General features: G+C 39.9%; 1 protein-coding gene across 7 annotated transcripts in view; it reads right to left on the bottom strand.

Moving 5' to 3' along the window:
• The window catches only part of gabrb4 (gamma-aminobutyric acid type A receptor subunit beta4), a 153,559-nt gene that overhangs the window by 25,289 nt on the left and 104,102 nt on the right, over nt 1-24,168 (bottom strand). For 5 of the 7 annotated variants that reach the window (XM_086013247.1, XM_086013244.1, XM_086013245.1 and 2 more), the window contains one exon: nt 17,166-17,257. In XM_086013247.1, coding sequence (XP_085869373.1) covers nt 17,166-17,257 — 92 coding nt within the window. Of the gene's footprint in view, nt 1-17,165; nt 17,258-19,356; nt 20,357-24,168 lie in introns of those variants that run through there. The other 2 variants (XM_086013248.1, XM_086013246.1) reach the window with 2 other exon arrangements.

Below are 24,168 nucleotides of genomic sequence, written 5' to 3'. Positions count from 1 at the left end.
ATTGTAATCACTATAATAGCCCTCAACCACAAGTGATCAATTTAAAGCCCAAAGGGTCATTATCAAATTGATCTCAATATAAAAAAAGGAATGCAGGTAGGTTACTTTCACTATGATGACAGCGCTAATTTGTTTGATTGAAATATGAGTCTGGCTGCTGACGTTTTCAATGCAAACACGGAATTGTTTCAAAGTATTTGCCATCACTGGTGCCCTTCTAATGGTGGCAAAATTCAGTTGGCACCGTAGTATTTTCACAATTCCAAAATGCTCCGTATCTGTGAGCGCTGCACAATTCTAAATAAACCTCGAGCGTATGCCACAGACATAAAAAGTGCCTATGCATGCAACGTCAGCCCAATTGTGATAAGTGCTGTCACGAGTTGTCGATAGTTGCTAATGCGGTTCCCGTTAGTCTGTCAAATAGTGAGTGTTGCTCATTTGGCCTGGACCCATCTAAACAGTAGATGCTTTTATTATGGACTGGCAATTGCAGCCAAAGCAACCACGATACAATTGATCATTAACAATAAAGTCAACAATAAGCCATAGTGTTATATTAGGCATATTTGGAAAATCTTCAAATAATTTGTCAATTAATAATGTCATGTTTTGTTTCAGACTGTCAGAAAATCTGCTTATTTGTGTGATTTTTGATTGCCTTAAATGTTTACGAGAGGGGGTAAAATATGAGTATAATCCAGTGCAGTTCTAGATGTTCATACATGCGTACATGTTATCTGTGTGATCCATGGCTGAACACAAAGCATTATTAGTCCGTGAGATCTAAGAATGACATCGAATTGCATTGGACTTTAGTGGCCACATCAAGGCATGGTGTTTGTTCAGGTTAACAGCGTTTATTGAAGCCTCATGTAACACGATAAGTCTGCCATTTGGATAATTACAGGCTTTATCAGTTGTCAAGGGAGTCGAGTACTCGTCTGCCAGGGAGTGTTTGAATGAGAGAGGAGCACAGGTTTGTGTGAATCCTTCATCACACGACTAACGTTGAACAGACGTCATGAAACGGAAAGTGTTTGTGCTCATGAAAAAAATGGATAGCGGGCGAGTTAAAAGGATGTAGAGTGAAACCACCCTGCTGTCTTTGTTTGTTTTGTTTTTGATTAGACATTTTGGACTATCAAGTGGGATTGCGTTCAAAAATTGTGTGTCACTTTTAGATATGATGAGGATTCTAAGTGCAATGATGTCTGGGGAAAAAAGCACTGGAAATCATATTCATCGAAAAAAAAAATGAACATGCTTTATGATCAGTCACATATAATACAGCCACAAGAGGGCAACAATTAATATTCTGCTCATTTTTAGTTTAACTTGCTCTTTTTGGCTATATCGTGAAAATACACATTCAATCATAAGCAAATAGTGAAATTAGCGTCAGAGTAAAATACTTTTGATATTGATTCAAGTGAAAATGCAAAGGCAGGAAGACTTACTTTCATCATATACAGCAACAAAACATGGACTGCACATGAAATCTGGTTAAAGAGACAGTTGTCGGATGTGGTGTGTTCCTAAATATGGTCTCCAATCCCAGTGAGCCACGACAGCCACATTTTACGCAAATGTATGCTCATTCGAACATGTAACAAGTAGGATTTCTTTTCATATAATGTATTTCAAATTGACAATAGTGTCATTTTACATACAGTATTTTGTTTCTCGCGAAGCCTACTGAAAACACATTTCACCGTCACAAAAAGAAAAAAAAAACTCAGAAAATAAACCTATTGCCTAGCAACAGAGGGCTCCATAGCAACTGTGCAGCATTTTCCCTGTAGTGTTGCAAGAGAAGCATGATTTATCCAGTCGAGTGTGTGTTTGCTTTTGTTTTCAATGGCGACTGCACTCATGAAACCCTTTCCTCAAGAATCGAACGACTAAAACAAGATGTTGCGCCAAATTCTCTCCCCCCCCACGTTTAATACAGTGTTTCACATCAATTATTTCTGCCTCAGCAGAGAAGCGAGAAAAGAATGGCAGGAAAGCAATCTTAGCTCACACAGTCGAACACTGTGATTCAGCAAAGACGACATGCTTGAAATCAACAGCTTCTCTTGTACCACAATTTGGGGTATTGTGTATCCATGCTTACAAACAGAACACACGTTATTTTGTTTCCCATATATTCAAACAGGAAGTAAGCCAGATGATTTCTATTGCCTCATTGCCTCAATCAAACATGGCCCTATACAACTTGGCGCTATCATAAAATGATCCATCCACCCTTTTTTCTATACTGCTTGTGCTCATTATGGTCGCGGGTGAACTGGAGCCAATCACCTCAACTGAGTCAAACTGATCCACCAAACTGCTGCGCGCTATAAAAAAAAGTCATTTCCTGTTTTAGACAACATGGCCTCAGAATGACTTTTATTGATTTATATATTTGAATGAATAATATGTGACTACATATCAGATTTTTCTAGGGAGCATGTCACAGTAACCAGCAAAGCAATGTAATGAGCCACTTCTCCATTATTGACAGCATAGTCTGCCAAGTTGTCCGGTACGACATTTAATCTCCAGTTTTAAAACGAGTCAGTGTCATCCATCCTCAAAAAGACCCAGAGAACCTCGAAAACAGCTGCCTGAGTCCCACTTTTTCCTAAGCAATATCCTACAAAGAGCAGTTACCAACTAACTTCAACATGACCAACCGTGGGCATTGTGAACCCTTTAAATCATCTCTTTAAATCTCATCTCTGCTGACTTATCAGCATCATTACCCTCCTGTTTTCAGCTTTCAGTTTCCCAATTTATTAGCATCTTGTACACATATACATAACCGTCCAACAGAGACAGTTTTTCACCATCCATTGCTCCAGATTCACTCCAGGTCCACTCAATGAAGGTGTGCTACAGGGCACTGTACTTGGACCCTTCCTCTTCAAAACCTTCATACTTCCCGTTGGCCAGATTATGTGGCTGCTCTATCCACACTTCTCCAGAAGTCTGCAACATGGGGACTATTCTCAACTGTAAAATGTTTTTTCTAATCCAATCCATCAGGTTTCTTCCACCTCACTGATTCTCATCCGTTTTCTGATTACTTTGTGTCTCAACTACTACAACGGAGTCCTATACAGAGTGTCTAGCAAGGTCTCTGGGCCCTCTAGTGGTAAGCCTGTTCCGTCATCATGCAAAGAGTTGTCGTCAAATCCTGCCTGGGAGTTGGACCAGGTTATTTTTCCATCACATTTCCAACATATAGACTGACAACATTCACACCCACTGGCACATTTCTTCCGGACTTAACCAACATGTCGTTCCTGGGAAGAAAATATATGAAAGGGCAAAAAAATCTTCAACATGTGTGCTACAATGTAACATGTACAGGTCAAACCAATTTCAGCAGATGTACAGTCGAGAGCCATGAATCACGGAATGTCACCGTCAAGAACATTTTGTGATTTGGCCTCAAAGTTAAAGTCGTCAGCCAAATGTCATAAGATGGAGCCCACAAATGTCCATAGTTCTCCTAAGAGGTACCTTGTATACATTGGCACCGGCAGGAGCATGAACGACTTTGTATTTACGTTACTGTACGGTACAGTACAGTACCTCAAAGATGGGACATTGCATTTTTTATGCGTACGGAACTGTTCTTATTGCCCGATGTTATGCTTGCCAGCATGAAAATGACTAAAACAGCCTGTGTAACGTCACTATCGAGTCACATGTGGTGATAAAATATTAAAATAAGACCCTTAGTGCTTTTAACTTGATTAATAATATAACTTGACAGTGGCTCAGAAAAGGCAGTATAAAAATCACAGCATTTTATTACTGTCACATCCCGGTCACAATGTTTTCACAGCGACATATAAATATTCACAGGGCAGTTTTAATGCCGAGATTGTCAGGCTGCACTGTTGGGGCCTAAAGCAACGCAGCACAATACATGATTGCAATGACTTTGACATGCTTAGAACAATACATAATGTTGATGTTGTATTGTTATTTATATTACCAAGCACCAGATACAGTACAACTTTTCTAGTACTGCAGTTGCAGTGCTGCGCTGTGTTGGAGAGTAGTGAAGATGCTGGATACTGCTGCAGCCAGTATGGCTAAAGGAATGCTGGTTAATAAAGGGAAATCATTAAAGCAGCTCTGACACAGGGAACAGAAAGAGCCGGAACAGAAAGCAAAAGAAAATGATGAGGTAAAGCAAGAGAGCAGAGGCAGTACATCACCACGAGTCACAAAGACAGAGGATAAGTAAAGGTGGCCTTATCTTATCGTCCTTTCCTGTCACAAAGCTCAGCACTGATGAATGAAACCTACTTAAGAGTTTGAACCAAAAAGCTACATAATATGAACATTCCTTCGGATTTGCATGCATTGATTTTGTCATTGAATTATGAAACGCTGTACATATTACCCGGGGACTTTCCGACTCATAAATCACCGCCCCACACCAAGCTTTAATAACGCACCTCAGCTTGCTAACGGGGGATTAAAAAAGTTTATTTAGTTAGTACATCAGTATTACAGCTATGTGAAGAAAATACATTACAAATGTATGTTGGATAAATAGTCATGTTGCAGACAACCGCATTGTATCCATTGCGGTACCCGCCATTTGTAATGTGTACTTACAATATACTGCACACATTGTAATAGCTGTGCAAAGCACAGCATAAAAATATTGATTTACAAATATGATACTGCTCTATTTTCACTTCAAGAGTTATCAATTTAATTAAAAGTGAAACGTCTTCAAGAGACGAAAAAAAGTCCAGTTGCCTCGATTCAAACTTTGCCAATTTAAATTTGACGGTCACGTATGGTATGTGGGTGATTAAACCAAGATGAGTCATGATTGATTAAATGTACAAGAGATGAAAAGTGATTCTTGTTTTTTATTTGCATTCATCATTTTAATATTTATCCCAAAGCCATTTGGAAACTAATTGGCGAAGGAAGTTTGTCATTCATTTATTAGGGCTTTGTGGTACAGTGTATGATTTATTCACATGGCTTCATTTATTCCTCAAGGACGCACATTGACAGTGTTAATCAATGTTATGTCCATTGTATAATCTTTAGTAAAACAAATGCAGTATAGGGACAAGTGGGGAAGGAAAGCCATCATTGGTTCTTTTAGCTGACGCCATGTTGCTAAACTCATCTCCTGAGTAACCTTGCATGTAACCTGCAGTAAATCCCAAACCAATACCTCATACCATAGCCTGCCAAAGCTACATTAGCGAAGTAGTAAAGGAACCAGTGCGAATCCAACACAATGTTTACAGTTAGGATCGGAATCATAATAATTTATTCAAATATGACCACCACACTAACTCTGCTGCGTGCAAGTAATTAGTGTTGCTGGCTCTTGTTTTGACAAACGTTCTAGTTAAAGTACTCGGATGACCTTATTTTGCTTTAATGTATAATTCAGTCAAGTCAAAGCAGCTGCAAACACTTATGAGAGGAACAATTAGCAACACAATTGGTGTAAACAAAGGTGTTAGTTAATTCTCATATATTTCTATTCATATACTACAGACCTCAGATAATCATCACGTGTGACACAAAACCTATGCACCATTTGTCTTTGTCCAGGTCGGTCTCATTGCTTTTTGTTTCCCCCATAATGCCACCCAAACCCATTTGAACATAAAATGACGATCCATCAAAAGATCGGACAGCCACGTCGTGCAGGTTGAGATTAAAGAACGTTCGAACGCAACATCACCTCAGAAAAAAAAGAAGACACGACAACGTGATGAACACAGGTCTTTGGATAGCGGAGTCAAAGTGACAAACAAGATAAAAAAAAAATAAAAAAAATAGAACAAGAATATCCAAAACAAGCAGCACAAATGTTAGAAAAACAACACAAACCCACACACAGAAAATGAAAGCAATTGACTCAAACAGAAGCGTGATATTTCCTTCAAGTACATAAAAGGAAGTGGGATGCGAGAGTTTAAATTAGAGGATATTATTACAAACTTAGGTATTGTAGTACCGTATATATTGTATTGTATTATGTTATTTATATTAGAGCAGATTGCACATTGAAATCCTGGCACAATCGCAGTCCATTTCAGTCTCTAAAACTCACAAACAGCGAATCAAATCACTTCACTTGTATTATTTTCCAACTCCCTCGTCATTGCATGACTTGCGTATCATGTTTATGCGCAAACCTTATTCATACGACTGCCTGTTAGGGTTCAACAACGGGATGGGTTTTTAAGTGTGGTTCCTATTAGTATGGCTGACAACATCTATCTATACTATAAATGACGTTTCTTGCCATGTTTATCTTCCAGATACAATTGAATGGCTGCATCTTGCCCTTGGCCATCCCTGTCCTGCTCTGTCAAGGCCACACCTCTCATCAATCACTGCACTTTCAAGATCACCCACACCAAGGATGGCCGAAAAGGGGCATGCAGGTTCCTTCACCAATACCTGACCCAGTGTTTTTATTTGTTTATTTATTTTATTTTGCACTCCAGCGTAATACATTCCATCAGCATTTTCTACCTCCATTTCAAAGTTGCTGAAAACAACACTCTGAATGGGGGAATGAAGTATTTCCCTTCTCCTACACGCTATCTCATACCGCCCCTCGTCCCCCCACCTCCGCCTGCCGACATGCACACCTCATTTAATTCAAATCGAAAATCTAAGTGAAGGGAAAAGCGCCCAGCTTGAGCATTTTCTCCTGTGTTTCCTTTGTAATAAATCACCGGGCGTTCCCTTTTCATCAGGATAGATATCACTTGTACATGCCCCAACATCCATTCTGGGATTCTGACAACACGCTCTTGTTTTGTGCTGAATAGGCATTACTTTCCCACTGAATTACGACGGCCTGCACTATCAGCCCATATGCAAAGCAGCCCCGCCATTTGACATGTGGCAGCACACAGCCAGAGAGGTTGCCCTCACTATTGTAAAAGTGTCGACTGGCCTTGGAAGAATTGGATGCCATATATCATTTAGTAGCAGCAGATACTAGAATGCAAGTTGCCACTAATGTCCTGTAAGTATCAGTCAGAGTTAATATGAACAGTAGAACCTTGAAAGCTGAATGGCCCTACAATCATATAACCCGAAACTGGACCAAAGGTTGCGAGAGCTGCACAAAAGGTTCAGAATTTGAACTTCATACATTATATACTATAAAATGACCTGCTTGACATCACTTCAGTTCATTGGAAAAAAAAAAAAAAAAAAAGCTCAGCGAGCATTTTGCATTTTCTTGTTTTGGCATCTTTTTTGAACAGTGTTTCAAAATCCAAACAACACAAAAGTCAACGGCGGCCAAAACTAAGACAAAACTTTGTTTAAACTGCAACGTTTTAGAGACAGAAAATGCTAATTTAAAAATAAATCTCAAAGTGTTATTCTTTTTTAAAAAATGATGTTATTGTGCAGGCTGACACAGACTTCTGACGGGGCTATAGCAACCTCCCCCCCCCCCCTTTTTCCCCGGTGTAGCGCTATCCTTGTTTTTCCAGAGTGAGTTGCAATTCCACACCGTTACGCAATACAAAGTGAGATGAATATACTGTCTGGCTCTCCCTTTTATATTCAGTCAATTATGTGTCAATTCCACACACCAATCTCATTGCTGATCTTTGGTTTCATGGCTACATTTAATGCTTTTCCATTAGAAACAAGATCAAGCTGCAGCTGGGACTCATTTGGGGCAATGGGAAATGAAATCAGAAAAAGCCCAGGCTGTGAGCGGAAGAGACGGTGGCAGGTGACTCTACTTTGGTGTCATGGCTGCAGGCGGAACTTCAGCCAAGACGGATCAGACCAGGAAAAAAAAAAAAAGGACTGCTGCTTATAGCCTGAGATCAGGTGGTTACAGTTATAGCCACATCTCACAGATAGAGTCTGCTTCTTGCATTCCAGTGGTCCTGGCACCTACTGATGATTTTTAATGTTCGAGATCATTAAAGTGTCACATGTACGCTAATGCTCTTTTAGCTGGAACCATTAAAGCTTAAGTGCATTGTGATGAATATCTAGTCTAGGCATAGAAAAGCTGTCCCGTGTCAACATACAGTATACCGCACACTCGCGCACACTAAATTTACTTGGACTAAGTCTCTCAAAGGGCATGTGTAAAAGTCTGATTCTATGCATAGACTTGATGAAATGCAGTGTTGGTGTTTTAAAGCCTGCATCTTGTGTCTAATGCCATAACATGTTCTGCTATTGACAAACAAGCAAAACAACTGGAATACGACATAATCTGCCGTGTTTGAATATGATGAGTTATGTATCAAGTTACTGGCGATGCAGGTAGACACAACAATGAATAGGCTGCTTGCATCACACCTTGCACAGCCTTTTGAACACATTGTGTAATTTTGGTCAAATTACCATCAACTACGGAGGAAAAAAAAAATGTCAATGACCTGATGACACTCCTTACATTTTTAAAGTATGGTTTTCAATCTCAAATTGCAACGTTGTTAAGAGGTAACAAGGCGGTGCTTTTGCAAATGTGCCTTTGAAAATTCACTCTCAAGAATCTGGATCGCTTATGACTAAAAATGCAATCATGGCAGCAACAGACTGCAATATTCACTTGTATAGAAGGATCCAGCTGCTTCCATAATAGGCAACGTGGCATTCATGTGTGAATGTGCGCGGGTTTGGCAAGAGTACCATCTTATGTAAAATATACATTCTTTTACACTATTTAATCAGGGCAAGCGATGATGCAACCAACTCAAGATGAAGTAGAGAAACTTGTATTGAAGTGGTTGAGGTTTTTGTTTGGGAGGATCATATGGTGGAGGTTGGTAATAGTCGCTTTACATATTTCTTTTTAGAATTGCATTTATTTAAAAAAAAAAAAAAAAAAAAAACTCTGTTAATGGTGAAAACCAAAATGGCCCTAAATTCAAATATTTAAATACCAATTAGTGTTTGAAATAATAAATCTCAAGTCTCCCAAACAAATAAGTCTATTAAGAAATGTGCCTTTTGCATTTTTCTCCTGCTGTGTGCCACAATGACACAATTACTGTGCTGTAATGTGCCCAGGTTGCGGGACCGTACATCTCATGGTAGAACGTAGAACAAATGTCTGGTCTTATCACCGACACTTAACTAAGAGGAAACGGGGGAAAGAGCCTTAAGTGTCCCTTTACAAGGACAGGTTACTCGCTCCTGCAACCCAGAGAAACCCTCAGGGACTCAAACAGTCATCTCGTTCTTCGGTTTTACTCTCAGCAGAGCGATTCATTACCCTGACATTGCAATCGCAGCAGCATACTTTTCTCCCTTCTGTGCTGTCTGTCTAAAAGCTACAGAAGTGATCATTTATTAATACAACTTGAACTGAAACCTTTTCTATCTTCACCACTGCAATGCCTGCATATCATATTATCCAACGCAATCACGGCCAGTACAAAAAAATCTGCTAGTATCTCCAACAGCACACAATGTTCCATAAACTCAAAATCAGTGTCAGACATTTTGCTATCCTTTTTATAGAAGTTTACAAAAAGTTCCGTTACACTGTTTCATTTTCTTTTTTTTTTAAATCGGCCGCACAACTGAAGAAACAGCATTAAAGGAAAAAAAGCGCCAAAAGCAACAGTCAAGGACATCCAAACCACATGTATATGTGTGCCCAGGTAATTAGTATTATGAAGGATGATTCTGAGGCAAATGCATCATGCTGGAGTTTATTACTAATCTCATTAGTAGCCTTGAGAACCGGAGTTGACTAAAGTTTGTAGTAGGTAGTAGTTGAGCTGACTAGTCTAATTACACTATCTGTTTTTCCTGCTTGATGAGGATACAACAGCGAATGATTACTTTAATCAGTTGTGATCAGGCTTTTAATTTGCACATGATGCAAACTGCAGTTTTCTACACTCGTATTAATATAGCGTAAATTAAACCCACAGAGAAAATGTGCAGTTTTCCTGAGTAATGACTTCCAATTAACAATGACAAATTCAATTGGATTCATGATGCATCAGACATATACAGTACAGTAACATACTCACTGGACATTTCAATTGGTACCCTAGCAAAATGTAACAAAATCCACTTCAAGAGTTGGAGAAGACCTGCGCTAAGATACAGAGACACTGATTTGCTAAGAACGCAAGTAGCATGCGCTAAATTGCATGTTTGCTCTAACAGGATGCACACTCTCTTGGCAACAGGTGGAAAGGTGATAGAGGCTGCCATATTTGAAGAGGGTTTTTTTTTCAGCTTTAGGTAGCTCTGAAAGTTTTCACCGTGAGAAATGTGGGAGTGCACCGCAAGCACAAAATCAAGTTGAAATGATGACAATTGGAAGTGGAAGTGGAAGAGCCAAGCAAACATAACTGAGTTACAGAAAGTAAACTGATCGCTCTGCCCATTTTGGGGAAGACAACAGTTGGATTAAATCCAAGTTTTGCCTGATTTAACTCACAAAGAGGGCGCGGTAATTGGATGTTGAGGTTATGTGCCCATCCTTTTTGCTGTAATAACCCAGATGCAGAATTGAAAGGAATTCTGTGATAGGTGGTATGATACGACTCTTTCTTGTGACTGTTTCCAAGACGCTGTCACCGCCTTGCATGGTGGTTTGCACCTGCCTTTCAGATGTGCCATTTAAAGATGGGGGAAAAAAAAAAAAATGTTTTTTAAAAATCGGCCTGCAAAATTTTTCTCAGGTGGCTTGTTGAATCACAATGCGCAAGCTAAATCAATCAATTTGAATTTACTTTTAAACCCCCAATAATGAAGACATTGTTTGATATTTCAGAGGCTGATGGCGATGATAGCCCCCTTCTTGACCACATAAATGCAAACTTTCATCCATTCATTTCGGCAGAATAAAGATTCTCCTAGACACGATTTGTTGTGAAAGATTATGCCATTTAACCTGGAATTTTGAATGCAGGAAACATCTGTGCTGTTGCAACACCACTCACTTGTGATTTGACCTTTGCGTTCTCAGGCAAACTAGTTGTAGAAAGTCTTAATAGTTCGTTTGCGTCCGGTTGGGTCGCTCGGTGAGTGGCTGCCTTTGATGTTGAACATTTCAACAAATGACTTCAATCAAATGTCCCCATCACAGGCAATCAACCCCTTATTTAAAAATGCAGTCTTTCTACTAGGACAAACCCCTCCCAGAGTCTTTCCTCAGACTATCTCCTGGACATGTGTCGGCTAGCTTTAGTGAGGTCTGCTGATCGTGCTACTTATGATCAGCAGGCCCCATGCTGATCATGAGCAATATGATCAGCAGTTGTGTTTGAACCACAAAAAGAAGCCCCCTGCAAATTTAAATACTATCTGAGACAGCTTAATGTTGTCAGCTAAAATATTTTACACAGATCTGGTCCTATATAATCATGTTTTATGGAAGAGCTGCGCAGTGACACTGGCATGTGCAAGGCATTTGGATATATCTTTCATGGTTTGTAAATGAGGGACGCTGAGATCATAAGCGACACTCCAGTGACGATGACAGCCTCGGCTGAAATATGTCCATCACGAAGGACACATTTGAGGATTATGCAGTCTTGTATAAAAGATAACCTCATCATGAGGCCGGAAGATAATATTTGTGCCAAAATTGTTTCTCTTATTAGTAATGTAAATCTCCCAAACACTTGTTTTTGAATGAATACGCTAATCAGGTCCCTTTAAAATAAGGGCCCTTTAAAATATAAGCCACATTCCTAGTATACGTTCACACCTATAAAAGTCTGTGGGCCCAAACTGAAAAAATCTTTTAAATGACGAAAGACTTCTTGTCCCAAAAAAAAAAATGTTAAATGAAATCTTAAAGCGGAAGTCAACGCAAACACATTTTTTTCAAGAATATGTCCCCAGCAGGCTTTAAGAAACTTTAAGAAGTGAGCCAGATCATGAATTTCATTACTTTACAAAATGTATTCACATACATTTTATGGGTCACCAATTTTATGAAATCCACTTAACTCATTCACTGCCAAGGACATAGGTATTTGTCTTTTCACAGTCCAGACATTCAATCCCAGGAACTTTTTAATACATTTTTCACATTTTTTTCAAACGTTGGGAAACGTTGGGGGTAAAAGAGGGTCGGAAAAGGTCCATTCGTGATTAATCATACAGTATAATAATGCCCCGCTGTGCAGGCACATGTTGAGGTCATGTGTCAAGGAAACCACATAATTTGTGCCAAAGGCTTTGGTTAGTATCAGTGTAGACTTCCGACATGTTGTGCATGTGTGTATGTGCGTGTTCGTGTGTGGGTGTTGTGGTAGTTGACGGTACTCTAACTAAAACTACTTAAAGCGGAAGTCAACCCAAACATATTTGTTTCAAGAATATGTTCCCAGCAGGCCCACTACAGTGGTACCTCTACTCACGAACGTCAATTCATACGACATTTTCAAGTTACAAAACGCCTCAACAGGAAAATATTGCCTCGAGTTATGAAAGAAATTTCAGGATACAAAAGGTAAAAATACAGTATGGGCTGGCACTCGCAGCTCTGGAGTTTCCTGAACGCAACATACTCATAGCTGCTCTGCCATTGGCTAGCCAAGCATCTTTCTGGCATCCCATTGGCTAAGAGGGACCTCTGCCGTATGTGTCTGTGTATATATAGACAGGTAGATAGAGAGATATGTGATGGATATGTCTATGCAGCGTCCTCGTCATTCGCCCCTCGGGCCATGAGGTGTTCCGATAGTTTTACGTGAATTAGAAACGAGGAAAAGAAAAAAAGGACAACATCGGGTTTTTTTTACAAATAAAGCAAGAGATAATAGCAAAGAATGAAAAAGGGATACGTTTGGTTGATTTCGCCAAAGAATATGAACGTAATGTATCGACAGTCGCCACGTTATTAAATCAGTTCTTTACAAAACGCCAGGCAAAAACTACTTCTGAGAGAGAACATGAAACAAATTAAAAGGTAAACGACCATAATTTTTATTCTTTACTCTTTATTCTTAGTTTTTTACAACATTTATTGTGCAATAATCTAATTGTAACATGTATTTGTTACATGTTTTGATGCATTCTTATCCTTTATAAAACATTTATGTCTGAATATTGGGGGGCTTGGAATGGATTAGGACATTTACATGGAAAACGTCTCTACTTACAAAATTTTCTACTTAAGAAATTTCATCCAGAACCAATTAATTTCGTAAGTAGAGGTACCACTGTATTTGAAACACAGCATTCTGATTAATTTTGCGTTTGTGGAATATAAGTTAAGCAGCAAAATGCACTCGTTTTTAGCCATCTCTGGGGGCGGCCATTTTGTCTTCTGTCATGAAAATGACATCACAACTGCTCACAACGACCAATCACGGCTCAGATTCAGGTCAGCCATGATTGGTCGTTGTGAGCAGTTGTGATGTCATTTTCAGTCGACAGAAGACAAAATGGCCGCCCCCGGAGATAGCTAAAAACGAGTGGATTAACACTTATTCCACAAACGCAATATTTATCCAAATGCCCTGTTTCAACTAGTGGGCTGACATAGAACATATTCTTGAAAAAAAATGTGTTGACTTACGCTTTAAGATTTGAAACATGAAATCTGTATTGTCTTAAAACATGATACGCTACATTTCATTGATCATGCACCATGTAATAATGTACATAATTGAACTGATAGAAGACTATAGAATTTTTAGTAGTGCCACTCTTTCCAACATACTGTATTTCCTCTAAATTGCATTTACTAATATTCACTGACAAAAGGAGCTATTGTTCAATGTATTCCATGATACTTTCTGATCGACGCATACTGTCAAAAATAAATATATATGTTTGTGTTTTTTTTTTTTTTTTTTAAGAAACTACTCACAGCGTTCCAAATGAAAAGACTTAAGATTTGAAGGTTAACGGGAGTAGTTGCAACAGAAGCAGCTGACTGATGTTACAAGTAGCCGAGACGACAGTACAGCTTCCGGGCTTGAGGTTAAAGAGCTGCAACTCTCTGCCATGAGATACTTTGGAACTTGCTCGCTCTGCTCTACTGTACAGACGAACTGCTTGACAAAATCTGTGTTGTTGTAATCCCCTTTCAAAAGATACTTCATCCAATAGGGGCAATGAAATTTAATGTCAATCATTTGTGAGAAAACCAAAATCCCCCTAAAATAAACTAATTGAGTATAAAGTCAAGTGAAAATAAATTACATCATTACATAGTACACAGCAAATATGTCCCAAGTTTCCAGGAGAAGCATAGCGGATGATTTCATAAAATTGTTATGTTAATTACAAATTGCTCTAGATCAGCCGACAAAGCCATGAAGTTGTTTAAACAAGGAGTTTTGAACCTTTAATGGTAAGTCCAAGTATTATAGTCTTTTGTTCACTGTTGTTGTCAAAGTGAGGCTACAGTCTGAACCCTATGAGCTTGAAATAAACTGTTGTGATTTATTGCTGATTCTATTATTATTTAACAATTTATTTCAGATAAGTGCAATATAGTAAATAAAACATGCATGACAGCACTCAACTATGGAGAGTAAATCCATAGCTTCTGCAGTTACTTATTTTCAGAGTGGCTAAAATCAAGCTAACGCGTTTCGGCACATGCGCCTTTATGGCACTGCAGGGAAACCAACCAAGTGACACGTATGGAGGTGTACCTAATGTACCTCTGCTTTTTCCTCTGTTTGCTCTTATTCTCGTCAACTGAACTGTCGCTTTGGAAGGACTTAAATTCTCCCGGCTAATTATGTTGACAAAATCTACATACCCCTTTATAGGGCACTCCTTGAAATACGATGACATTTTGAAAGAAATCTAAAAAAAAAAAAAAATTTAATAATTCATCATATTAATAATTGACTCATTCACTGCCATTGACAAATTTATTTGTCTTTTGACAGTCCAGCCATCCAATCCCAGGAATTTAGTCATATTTTTTTTCTATTTTTTTTTCCAAACGTTAGGGTAAAAGAGGGTCTGAAAATGTCTGGCAGTGAATGAGTTAATTAATATATAATTCAGATGACAGCCATGTGATCTGTGATGTGGGGTGATGAATGGTTGCATGAGGACCACATGGTTATTGACCTCATGGAAATGATGTGGAAATTACCAAAATTAGTCCCTTTCCCTATAAATGGTTAAAATAAAGAATAAAATAAAATGGGAATTTAGGAATTTAATGTCTTGGAGTGTGTGGTGGGATTTGTTATCACTAGATGCATATTTCCATATTGGAACAGTGAGGTGATTTTTTTATTTTACCACAGATTGAAAACATTTCAGTTTAAAAACAGAAGCTGGATATGAGACAAGAGATCAACACTTTTATTTACATGTGGTTCAGAATTTTGCCTGGTTAAAAATATGTGCAGCACCTACAGAAGCTCTTTAAATGCAAACAAATGTCTGAAGCTTACTAATCAGTTCTGCAAAAGTGTTCGGAAAAAAAATCGCCTGATTTTGTTAACATGCACCGAGGAACGTGCCCGGATAAAGCCTCCCGATCAAGCCTCAGCATCCAGCGCTTTTAAGCAGGTCAGTGCAGACTTCTTGTACAAAGTACTTGTAATGTGTTCAGATAAAAAGCCTCACACAATTGTCAGCTTACACTTTGGATTACTTTGCGTTACATATCAAAGAACAAGTGATCGCTTTGCAAATATTCAGACAGAACCACCAACAGAATAGCAATGTACCGCTATAGAGATCATAACGCATCACTTTCATGACCGAAATGTCCATCTGTGCTTCCTACCCACTAATGTGTCAGAGATGTTGGGAAGCCAAGCGCAGTTATGTCTGCATCCATATCACATGACATTTTCCGGATGCTAAGAGTTCAGTTCCATAGTGCGGTTGTTTGCAAGACCCACACTTATACAGACTGTTTTCCATTACTATCATAAATGATGTGCATATGGCTTGGTACAGCAACATAGTGACCTAAAGTGGTTAACATGTCTTTTTTTTTTTTTTTTACTACAACAGCTACTTAGATCCCATAACCAGAGAAAACAGGCAATTTCTGTCCATGGCCATCATAATCTAATCGGTGAATATTTAGTCAACACTTTAAAGCATAATTTGTTGACTATCAATTCTGTCATTTCTGACGTGCTTCAACGTAAATACTTTCTCAATTAATTTGTCTGGAAAGCATTTAAGTAAGATGTGCACAGAGACGTGTGATCCAAGCAACAGAAGGATTCCATAAACTTGTTTAGCAGAGAGACATTAAAATTACCGGTAAATTAATGCGGCAGAACATGCATAATCATAAAATTTGCAAGCACTATGAGCTTTATTCTGATGCTACGTTTCCATTTACTGTACATTCATTTCGAGCCAGGCATCGCTGTTGTAAATTTAAGTGGTGGACCACAGATTATTGCATTCCTTGCACTCATTTAATTAACATTACAATTGATTAACATGTCCTTTAAATGAAAAGTCTGCTTTGCACCATTGTTTGATTTTGAAAAGCGTCTAAACGGAATAGACTACAATACAGACTTTTGCTACTGAAGGAACAACCAAAGTTGTATCCCGACAGCGACTATATACCGTACTATACTACTTTACAGCTATTTTTCCCAACTGTTTTTTCTTGGGTCGCAGAAGCCCCATTTTTGCTGAAAAATAATTGGATTTTTTTGGTATTTCTTGTATGTACACAAAAGACAATATAAGGGACAGAATATAATACAGCTGCTCGTCATCGGAGTTTCATTTCTACAGCGGTGACATAATCCAAACGTTGTGTCGTATTCTATCACTAATCCAGAATTAAACAGTAGTAAAATCAGAATTACAGTAAATATTGGTATGCCAGTCCCCTTTAGGCCCTAAATATATTAAATAATCAAATGGGAAAAAACTGAAAACAGAAAATGAGCAAGCCCGTGTGTGCTGTGTGAGATACTAAGGAAGTATGCATATTTGTTTGCTAATATCTTATCTCATCTCCATGTTTGCCCCACTTTTCTAGGGCAGCCATCATCGATATGTGAACAGATGCATAGTAATGACATGGTTGCAATCACTTCAAAGCTATGTTTTGCCACAGGCAATCTCTTGGACAGATTCTCAGAGGAGTGACTCATAGATTTCACCGCACGGAAACTTTGACTTGGAAATCCACTTGATCGAAAAGAGCTTGAGCCCCCAGTGAGGACAGTCACAAGACCTACCTCCAAAATCAGGCCTTAACCGGATGTCATATCCCTTCAGCAACTTGTCCACAGTAGTCTTGGCCACAGACATTCCGGTGCTTCCAGTGGAGCTGAGGGCAGAAAACACAAATGAAAACTACATATTTAAAGAGGGCTTGAACGTGACTTTTTGCGATTTGGCTTTACACCAAGGCAACACTAGAATGGAGAGAAATACACTCACTGACTGGTTATAAAGAGAAATTAAAAAGTTGCAGCAATAACACTTTTGCACTCTTCCAGAAAGGATTTCCTACATGCGTTTGGAGAGGGCTATGTGTAAAGAATTTTCTTTTCATCCAAAAATGTTGTGAGGCCAAAGTTCACTCAGGGCCTGGTTCCCAGTCTCTGTTGTAGTTCATTTTAGAGGTTCTTGATGGGGTTGGGGTCAGCGATTTGAAGTTCTTATGCAAGCATACATTTCAGAATTTGGGGAAATGCAGTGGGAACAGTCATGCTAGATCAACTTCACCCACAGGGTAAGAAACAAGGGATTTTGAAAAATGTCTTGATAAGATAAATAAGAAAGATGATGAGACTGTAATCTTAATCAGTTAGTAGATAATACCTTTAACTCAATCCAACATGAAAGGTGTAATTGACGTTTAGCTCACGTTTGGGTCAAAACCGAAGAATAACATTGAGGAGAAATTAACAACAATAACAAAACACCAGCGAGGACAGGGAGTTCTGTAATCTGTATCTTCCGAAAGGAGTGGTTTGGAGGAGAGTGATAGCTGAATCTGCACTCTAGCATATCATAACATGCACGGGCCCTCATGCAGCCCACTATCATGTATATTTATGTCATCGGTTCAAGCAGTGAATATGCAGCTGTCTAGGATTTCACGGAAGCAGGTCATCCAAAATAGTAAATGTTACAGTCATGAGGGTGCATTTGCATAATCTCATGCAGGGTTACAAAAATCGCTTCACGTGATGCTGTCGAGACACAGGTTAGGTTGGCTGGAGCGTGGAGACAGAATAACCCCGAGAGCATTATTTAGTCAGCACTGTCTGACCTTTAAACTTTAACCCTCCTCTTACATTGTTTCTCCGGACAATTGTACATAGTATAGAAAAAAAAAAAAAAAAAAAACCCACACATTTTATCGTAAAATGTCAATTTGACGCCCAACACAACAGGAGGGTTAACATTTGTTCCATGACCTGCAGCACCTCAAAGAAGACCAGCGCTCCAGCTCTCGGGCAGGGTGTAGCAACAAGGGGATAGGGTGAGGGGTAAAATGCCTCCCCTGTTAGGAAGACTACAGCCGGCGGCTTAGTGAGGGGATACGCTGCTCAATTAGCTCATATAGAAAGTGCAGCTGTTCATCAAGCTGGATGCTCACATACAACCTGTGGGTTGGACACCCGAAGGCATCATTACAAGAGGGAGCTGAATGACAACTGACAAGATTGGCCACCTGGCTATTTTTTTCCCCCCCATTTCCGGGATATATTCTAATAGAAATGTCAAAAGGTGCAAATGAGCCTTGAGAGATGCTTCTTGAGGCTGTGAGTGACTGAAGACAAGGCAAAGGCGCAGGCCACAAGGGATGCACGGTACATCACAGCCTTTAACGACAAAATTAATTGTCGAGGGGATTCTGCCTGCTGTGATTACGCTCTTCCAGGCTTTGTGTGATTCAATGGAAACACTCGAAGGTGAAGAAAGAGGATATTTGATTGAAATCCAACGTAGTGCCTTCTGATTGAGGTAGAGGATAAACCATTGGGTGTTATTCATCTATTTGGGATTGATTGACCATGAGCTAGTCGGTAGAATTCAAATGTTCAATATGCAATATGGAAATAAAGCAACAATGTTCACCGGGGACTTTAAAGTGAGCTATTAAAATGATTTTCTGCCTCACATCAATCAAATACTCAGATTGATCCGATCAACTAATTAGCAGCCTCCTGATGAGGTCTCCCTATAGGTGGCAACCTTATAATGGACATAATTGTTGCCTTTTGGTATCGAGGAGGTGCACACATGGCGCGCGCCACAGCGGCGTCAAATAGCGCGTATTGGAAGCAGACAGCAGTGGCTCTAATAAGAAGGCCTGGGCACCCCTTTAATGCGATTTGTCACATCTCAGCCTCTTATTGACCGATAATCACATCAATTGGTGTGAAAGGTTTTTCCCCGGCGACGTTTTCTTACCTTTGAATAAAGCATGCGAAGGACAAAGCCGCCAGAGCAGAGAAAATTCCACATAATTTATCTTCTTGACGACCCAACATCTCCACAAATCCTTATTTCTAGTATCTATAATCCAACCAGTCCAGTGGTCCCTCCGGCAAATGCACAAACTAAAAACGGGCAATGGGAATAGAATGTCGAGTAAACTAGCCTACATCTACGCATGCGACGTCTTCAAGCAGGCTTCTTCGGTGTCAAAAATCTTAATAATTGGCCACCGCTATGGAAATCCGTGCAGGTCACAGAGCCCCTCGACCAACACCAACAGATCGGACATCTTGCTCAAAAACAAGCGCACGCACTAAATTAAAAATGTCAAAACGCGATGCCGAGAATGTCGAGAAACAGACGGAAAGTAGTCTCAAATCGGTGGGTGAAATTTCCCGGTCCAAGTGTGCACAAGAGGCATGGTTGCAGCTGCAACAGCGGTGCTATACGGGAACCAGGCGTGTTGTCGTTAAACCTTTATTTCTTGCAGCTGGGAGCGGTGAAGTCAAAAAAAGAAAAATGTAATCTTCATTCCCTGCGTTCCCCTCTTGTCGCTGCTGCAGATGATGATGGAGATCAGCGCAAAGTCACTGAGGGGAAAATGCACATTGGGGAGGGAAAAAAAAAAAAAAGAAAAGCAAATGGGTAATATCTGATGCAGACGTCACGGCAGCCTATATCACTGCTCTCATGGAAAGAAATTCCCCAAATATGACAACGCATGTATTAGAGATCCCCCTCACAGTTGCCAAGCTATTAGAAAAGTCCACTTGTCTCCCGTGCAGGTCCAGCCTTAAATGGCGTTTGGACACCTTAACGCGGTTCACTACTCGTCTCCTCCTTGAACCACTGCACAAGTGACAGAGATCCAAGCATCCAGAGACATGGCGCGCATTTCCCCCCCTTCACTTCTCATCTATTTTAAAAGTTCTCAGCTCCGAAATGAAAATAAATATCCGGCTGTAAGGGAGGAGAAAATGGGATGGGGGGGCGCGGGGGACACCTAAGGTGAATTCCTTAGCGACAGCCCGCTCATGCGCTCAACTGCTTATATTCTCTCTGAAATCTATGTACTAGCGCGGCGTGTGTGTTCTCCTACATCACGTCCACTTTTGTCACATAGTCGTTTGACACCCCCCGCCCCCTCCCCCACAAAACACCCGCCGCCCCAACACACACACCCGCGCGTAATCTGTGCTTTACGCATGGCTCTTACAAAAAAACCCCCATCATTTTTGATGATTTGTTTACATTTGTCGACATCAACACTCGTGTAAACAACAAAACCTTTGTGGAAACCGCTAATAAACAATCGCACATCACCATTCAAGGGGCATACAAGCTTGTGTTTTATACAGAGGAGGAGGTTTTCTTCTGGGATCGCTTTGCTGTCCAGTTGCTAAGCAACCCCATCCGGCACTGATGCAGTTGTGGTGATTCGAAGGCTATGCGCAAAGGCTCATTTAAATGAATAGACCCGCTACTGTCACCACAGTGGTGTCAGTGGGACAAAAGCAGACGGCAACTGATCTACCGTGTTTCCATTTTGTTGAGAAAAAAACCGGGGGGGGGGGGGGAATACACAATAATAAGGGGCCCTTATCCTTCTTGTGCTTCATCAGTGTACTCATTCATCCTCAACACGCTTTCATGGGTGTTTTATTTTCAAATCCAACAGATTGCCATGTGTTGCCAGAATGTTATTTCAGTGACAGTTTTGGATTTCAACCTTCTTGATAGACAGTGAAAGCAGTTTGGCCGATGTTTACAGTTAGTGACCACAGGTTCAACCATAATGTAAGCGCTGCATCCAAAATTCTGCATTTACAAATACAGAACAACAGGGCCGACCTCTTTCATGGAACTGAGGACAAAAGTTAATAACTAAAAAGTGGAGCATAATATTTTTGTTGGCGATGCTCATTCCAGCTGATTATAGTGACCCGCATCATTTGGCCACACTCACACAGAACGATACGACTGAACAAGACGCAATTGATAAATGCTAACAAATTACAGCTTTCCAAGGTTGGTTGGGCTGAATTACAGAACATGTATAGTGTTGAAAGTTACAGACAGGCTTTCACACACATGAAAATGCAAAAAAAAAATAAAAATAAAAATAGAAAATTGACAAAAGGGTACTTTGGGCATTAAGGGGAAAAGGAGGCGGCGCTACAGCACCCAAAGGCCACCATCTGCACTTCCCCGCCATGAGTGCCCTCTATGTGATTTTTGGACAAATTGTCCATGCGCTACACTCACCTACAGCATATTGTAATAATCCACACTTATTGATCACAGCCAGTGAGCCAAAGTTCTGCAAGGTCTACTCAGTTGTACATCTCATGTGCTTCTCAGAGTTTGAGAAGACAAAGTTTGGAAAAACACACAGTGGAAGCAAGTGAGAGGGCACTATTGCTGCGTTGATGCATGAATGTATTTCATTGTTGTGATTCAAATCTGGGTAAAAGCCTGCAATTTCATATAATGTCACCCAAGGGAGGAGCAGTTTATGGAAGTTACCGTACATCAAAACCTGGTAAGGACTACTATTCAAATTAACTATAATTGGCATTTCTAACATGGGGATTCAAGCTCATGCATGTGCCATGCTCTCCCCTATACTTTGCTTCATTCACATGTTGCATAACACATGTGAGTTACTGGGTCAACCTTGTTCCTTCGATAAAAATAGAATCACATGGTTAATGCATTGGTGTCTTCCAGTCATTCGCTTTTCCTCTTGCTATTCACGTCTGTCAGTCAACTTAGTCGTTTCTAGGAAACATAATGGGTCCTATTTTCATAGACAGGCACATGTGCACTTGGCGTGAAATTCTAGTTTACCGTGTTAGGGAATTTGGCAGACAGTGCTGCTCCTTGCAATGCGCTCTGGCGGACAGAAGGCGTTTTCTACTACACGCCCTCGGCGCGCATGCGTGACAATTTGGTTACAGAAAGTAGACTAGACTTTCGACCAGGTGAAACCAGGTCTAAGTTGTGGCGCAGGTGGTGCAATGCCATTTTGGTTGATTTGATCCAAGTGCAGGCAGACAGATTCTGCACTCCACTGATGCATGGTGAATGTTATTGACAACAGAGTACAATCAAACCCTCTGGACCATTGTAGAAATAAATTATTTGAATGCATAATTGCTAATATTATATTTTGAATATATTTTCACAGTACAGTCGGCCACATTCACACCCACAAAGCACAAACACCCATTTCTATCTGCGCCTGTCAATTTACACCTCACACACTGCCAAGACACTTTATTAGGTACATCCACAAAGTATAAGGATAATAAAATAATGGACATCTTCTGGATCTTCTCACAAAGTGAAGTAAATTAACCAAGACCTGATTTAAAATGAACAATGATAAAATTGCATATTCAGCAAAACCTTTGATTAAACATGCCATAAATGTGTCAAAATGTGTTGATTTCTCATGTTTACCTTATTTTCATACTGGATTTCCTGAGCTGCTTGCTAGTTGAGAAAAGCTATACATCAGTGACAATAAAACACGCAGTGAGTCACCGTTGGACATTCAATCACTGCAGCAGGTGTCTCTAGACAAATACAAGCCATACTCTTAACTCATTCACTTCCAGACACTTTCAGACCCTCTGTTACCCTAATGTTTGAAAAAAGTTGAAAAAAATATAAATAAGTTCCTGGAATTGAATGGCTGGACTGTGAAAAGACAAGGAAATTTGTCAATGGCAGTGAATGAGTTAAAATGGGAGCATAGTTACCCAAGTTACCATTAGAAACACCTAAAAACATTTGTTTCATTTAAGTCACTGTCTATGCATTGTTTTTGTCAACGAGATATTTAGCGAAAGCTGAATTGTCTTGTATTTGTGTATTTTAACAACATTAGATGCATTGTTATAATTCGTAATACATCATTTTTTCTTCTGCAGTGGACAGAGGTGTCGGTCAATGTCGGTGAGGCATTTGGACTGTGCACTTGGCAGAGAAAATGAAAGTTCAACCACAACGGATATCACGCCACTCAGTGGCATGATGATGAGATCAGAGGCTTTGAACAGTTAGCGCACAGCTCTGAAGCACTACCTCCAAGCAGGCTCCTAGCAATCGTTGCTATGCTACCATAAGAAGCCCATTCAGGGTGCTGCTGCACTCTAAAAACGGATTGGTTAAAAAAAGAAACTACCAATCTAGTGGGTTGAGACAATATTCGTTAGATTAACCAATATATTGGTCAGACATTGACCGATCCGGTTGGTTATGGGTATACCAATTTTATTGGTGAGCCAAACAACCAATGAAATTGGTTACGGAAAGGACACTTCACTAGCCCAACTGTTTTGCTGTATAGTGTGTGGTGTGCAGTACATATAGACCTACAAAATAAGTATATTAATTCACAATTGGTTAATTAGAATTATATTATCCCTACGGCTCTGGAAGAAACACTGCTGGCCCATGGCACGGTGGTCAACTGGTTAGCGCATCCGCCCCATAGTGCAGAGGTTGTGGGTTTGAATCCGGCCCCAGCCTTCCTGTGTGGAGAGTGCGAATGTTTGTTTGTCTCTCTGTGTGCCCTGCGATTGGCTGGCAATCAATCCAGGGTGTACCCCGAAGACTGCTGGGATAGACTCTAGCGCAATATAGATGGTCCCAATTCAATTGTTTTATATTGGTGGCTTCCTTTAGGGTTCTACACAAATTAACCAATATCTTGGTCAAAATGACCAATTTGCATCAGTTGGTCCTACCACCAACTTCCTCTCAAACTTAGGAATA

The sequence above is a fragment of the Filicampus tigris genome, chromosome 17 (assembly GCF_054856515.1).
Source record: "Filicampus tigris isolate MCC_2025a chromosome 17, RoL_Ftig_1.0, whole genome shotgun sequence".
In the NCBI taxonomy this organism is placed as follows: domain Eukaryota; kingdom Metazoa; phylum Chordata; class Actinopteri; order Syngnathiformes; family Syngnathidae; genus Filicampus; species Filicampus tigris.
The sequence above is the reverse complement of the archived record's forward strand: the minus strand, read 5'-3'. Positions and strand labels throughout refer to the sequence as shown.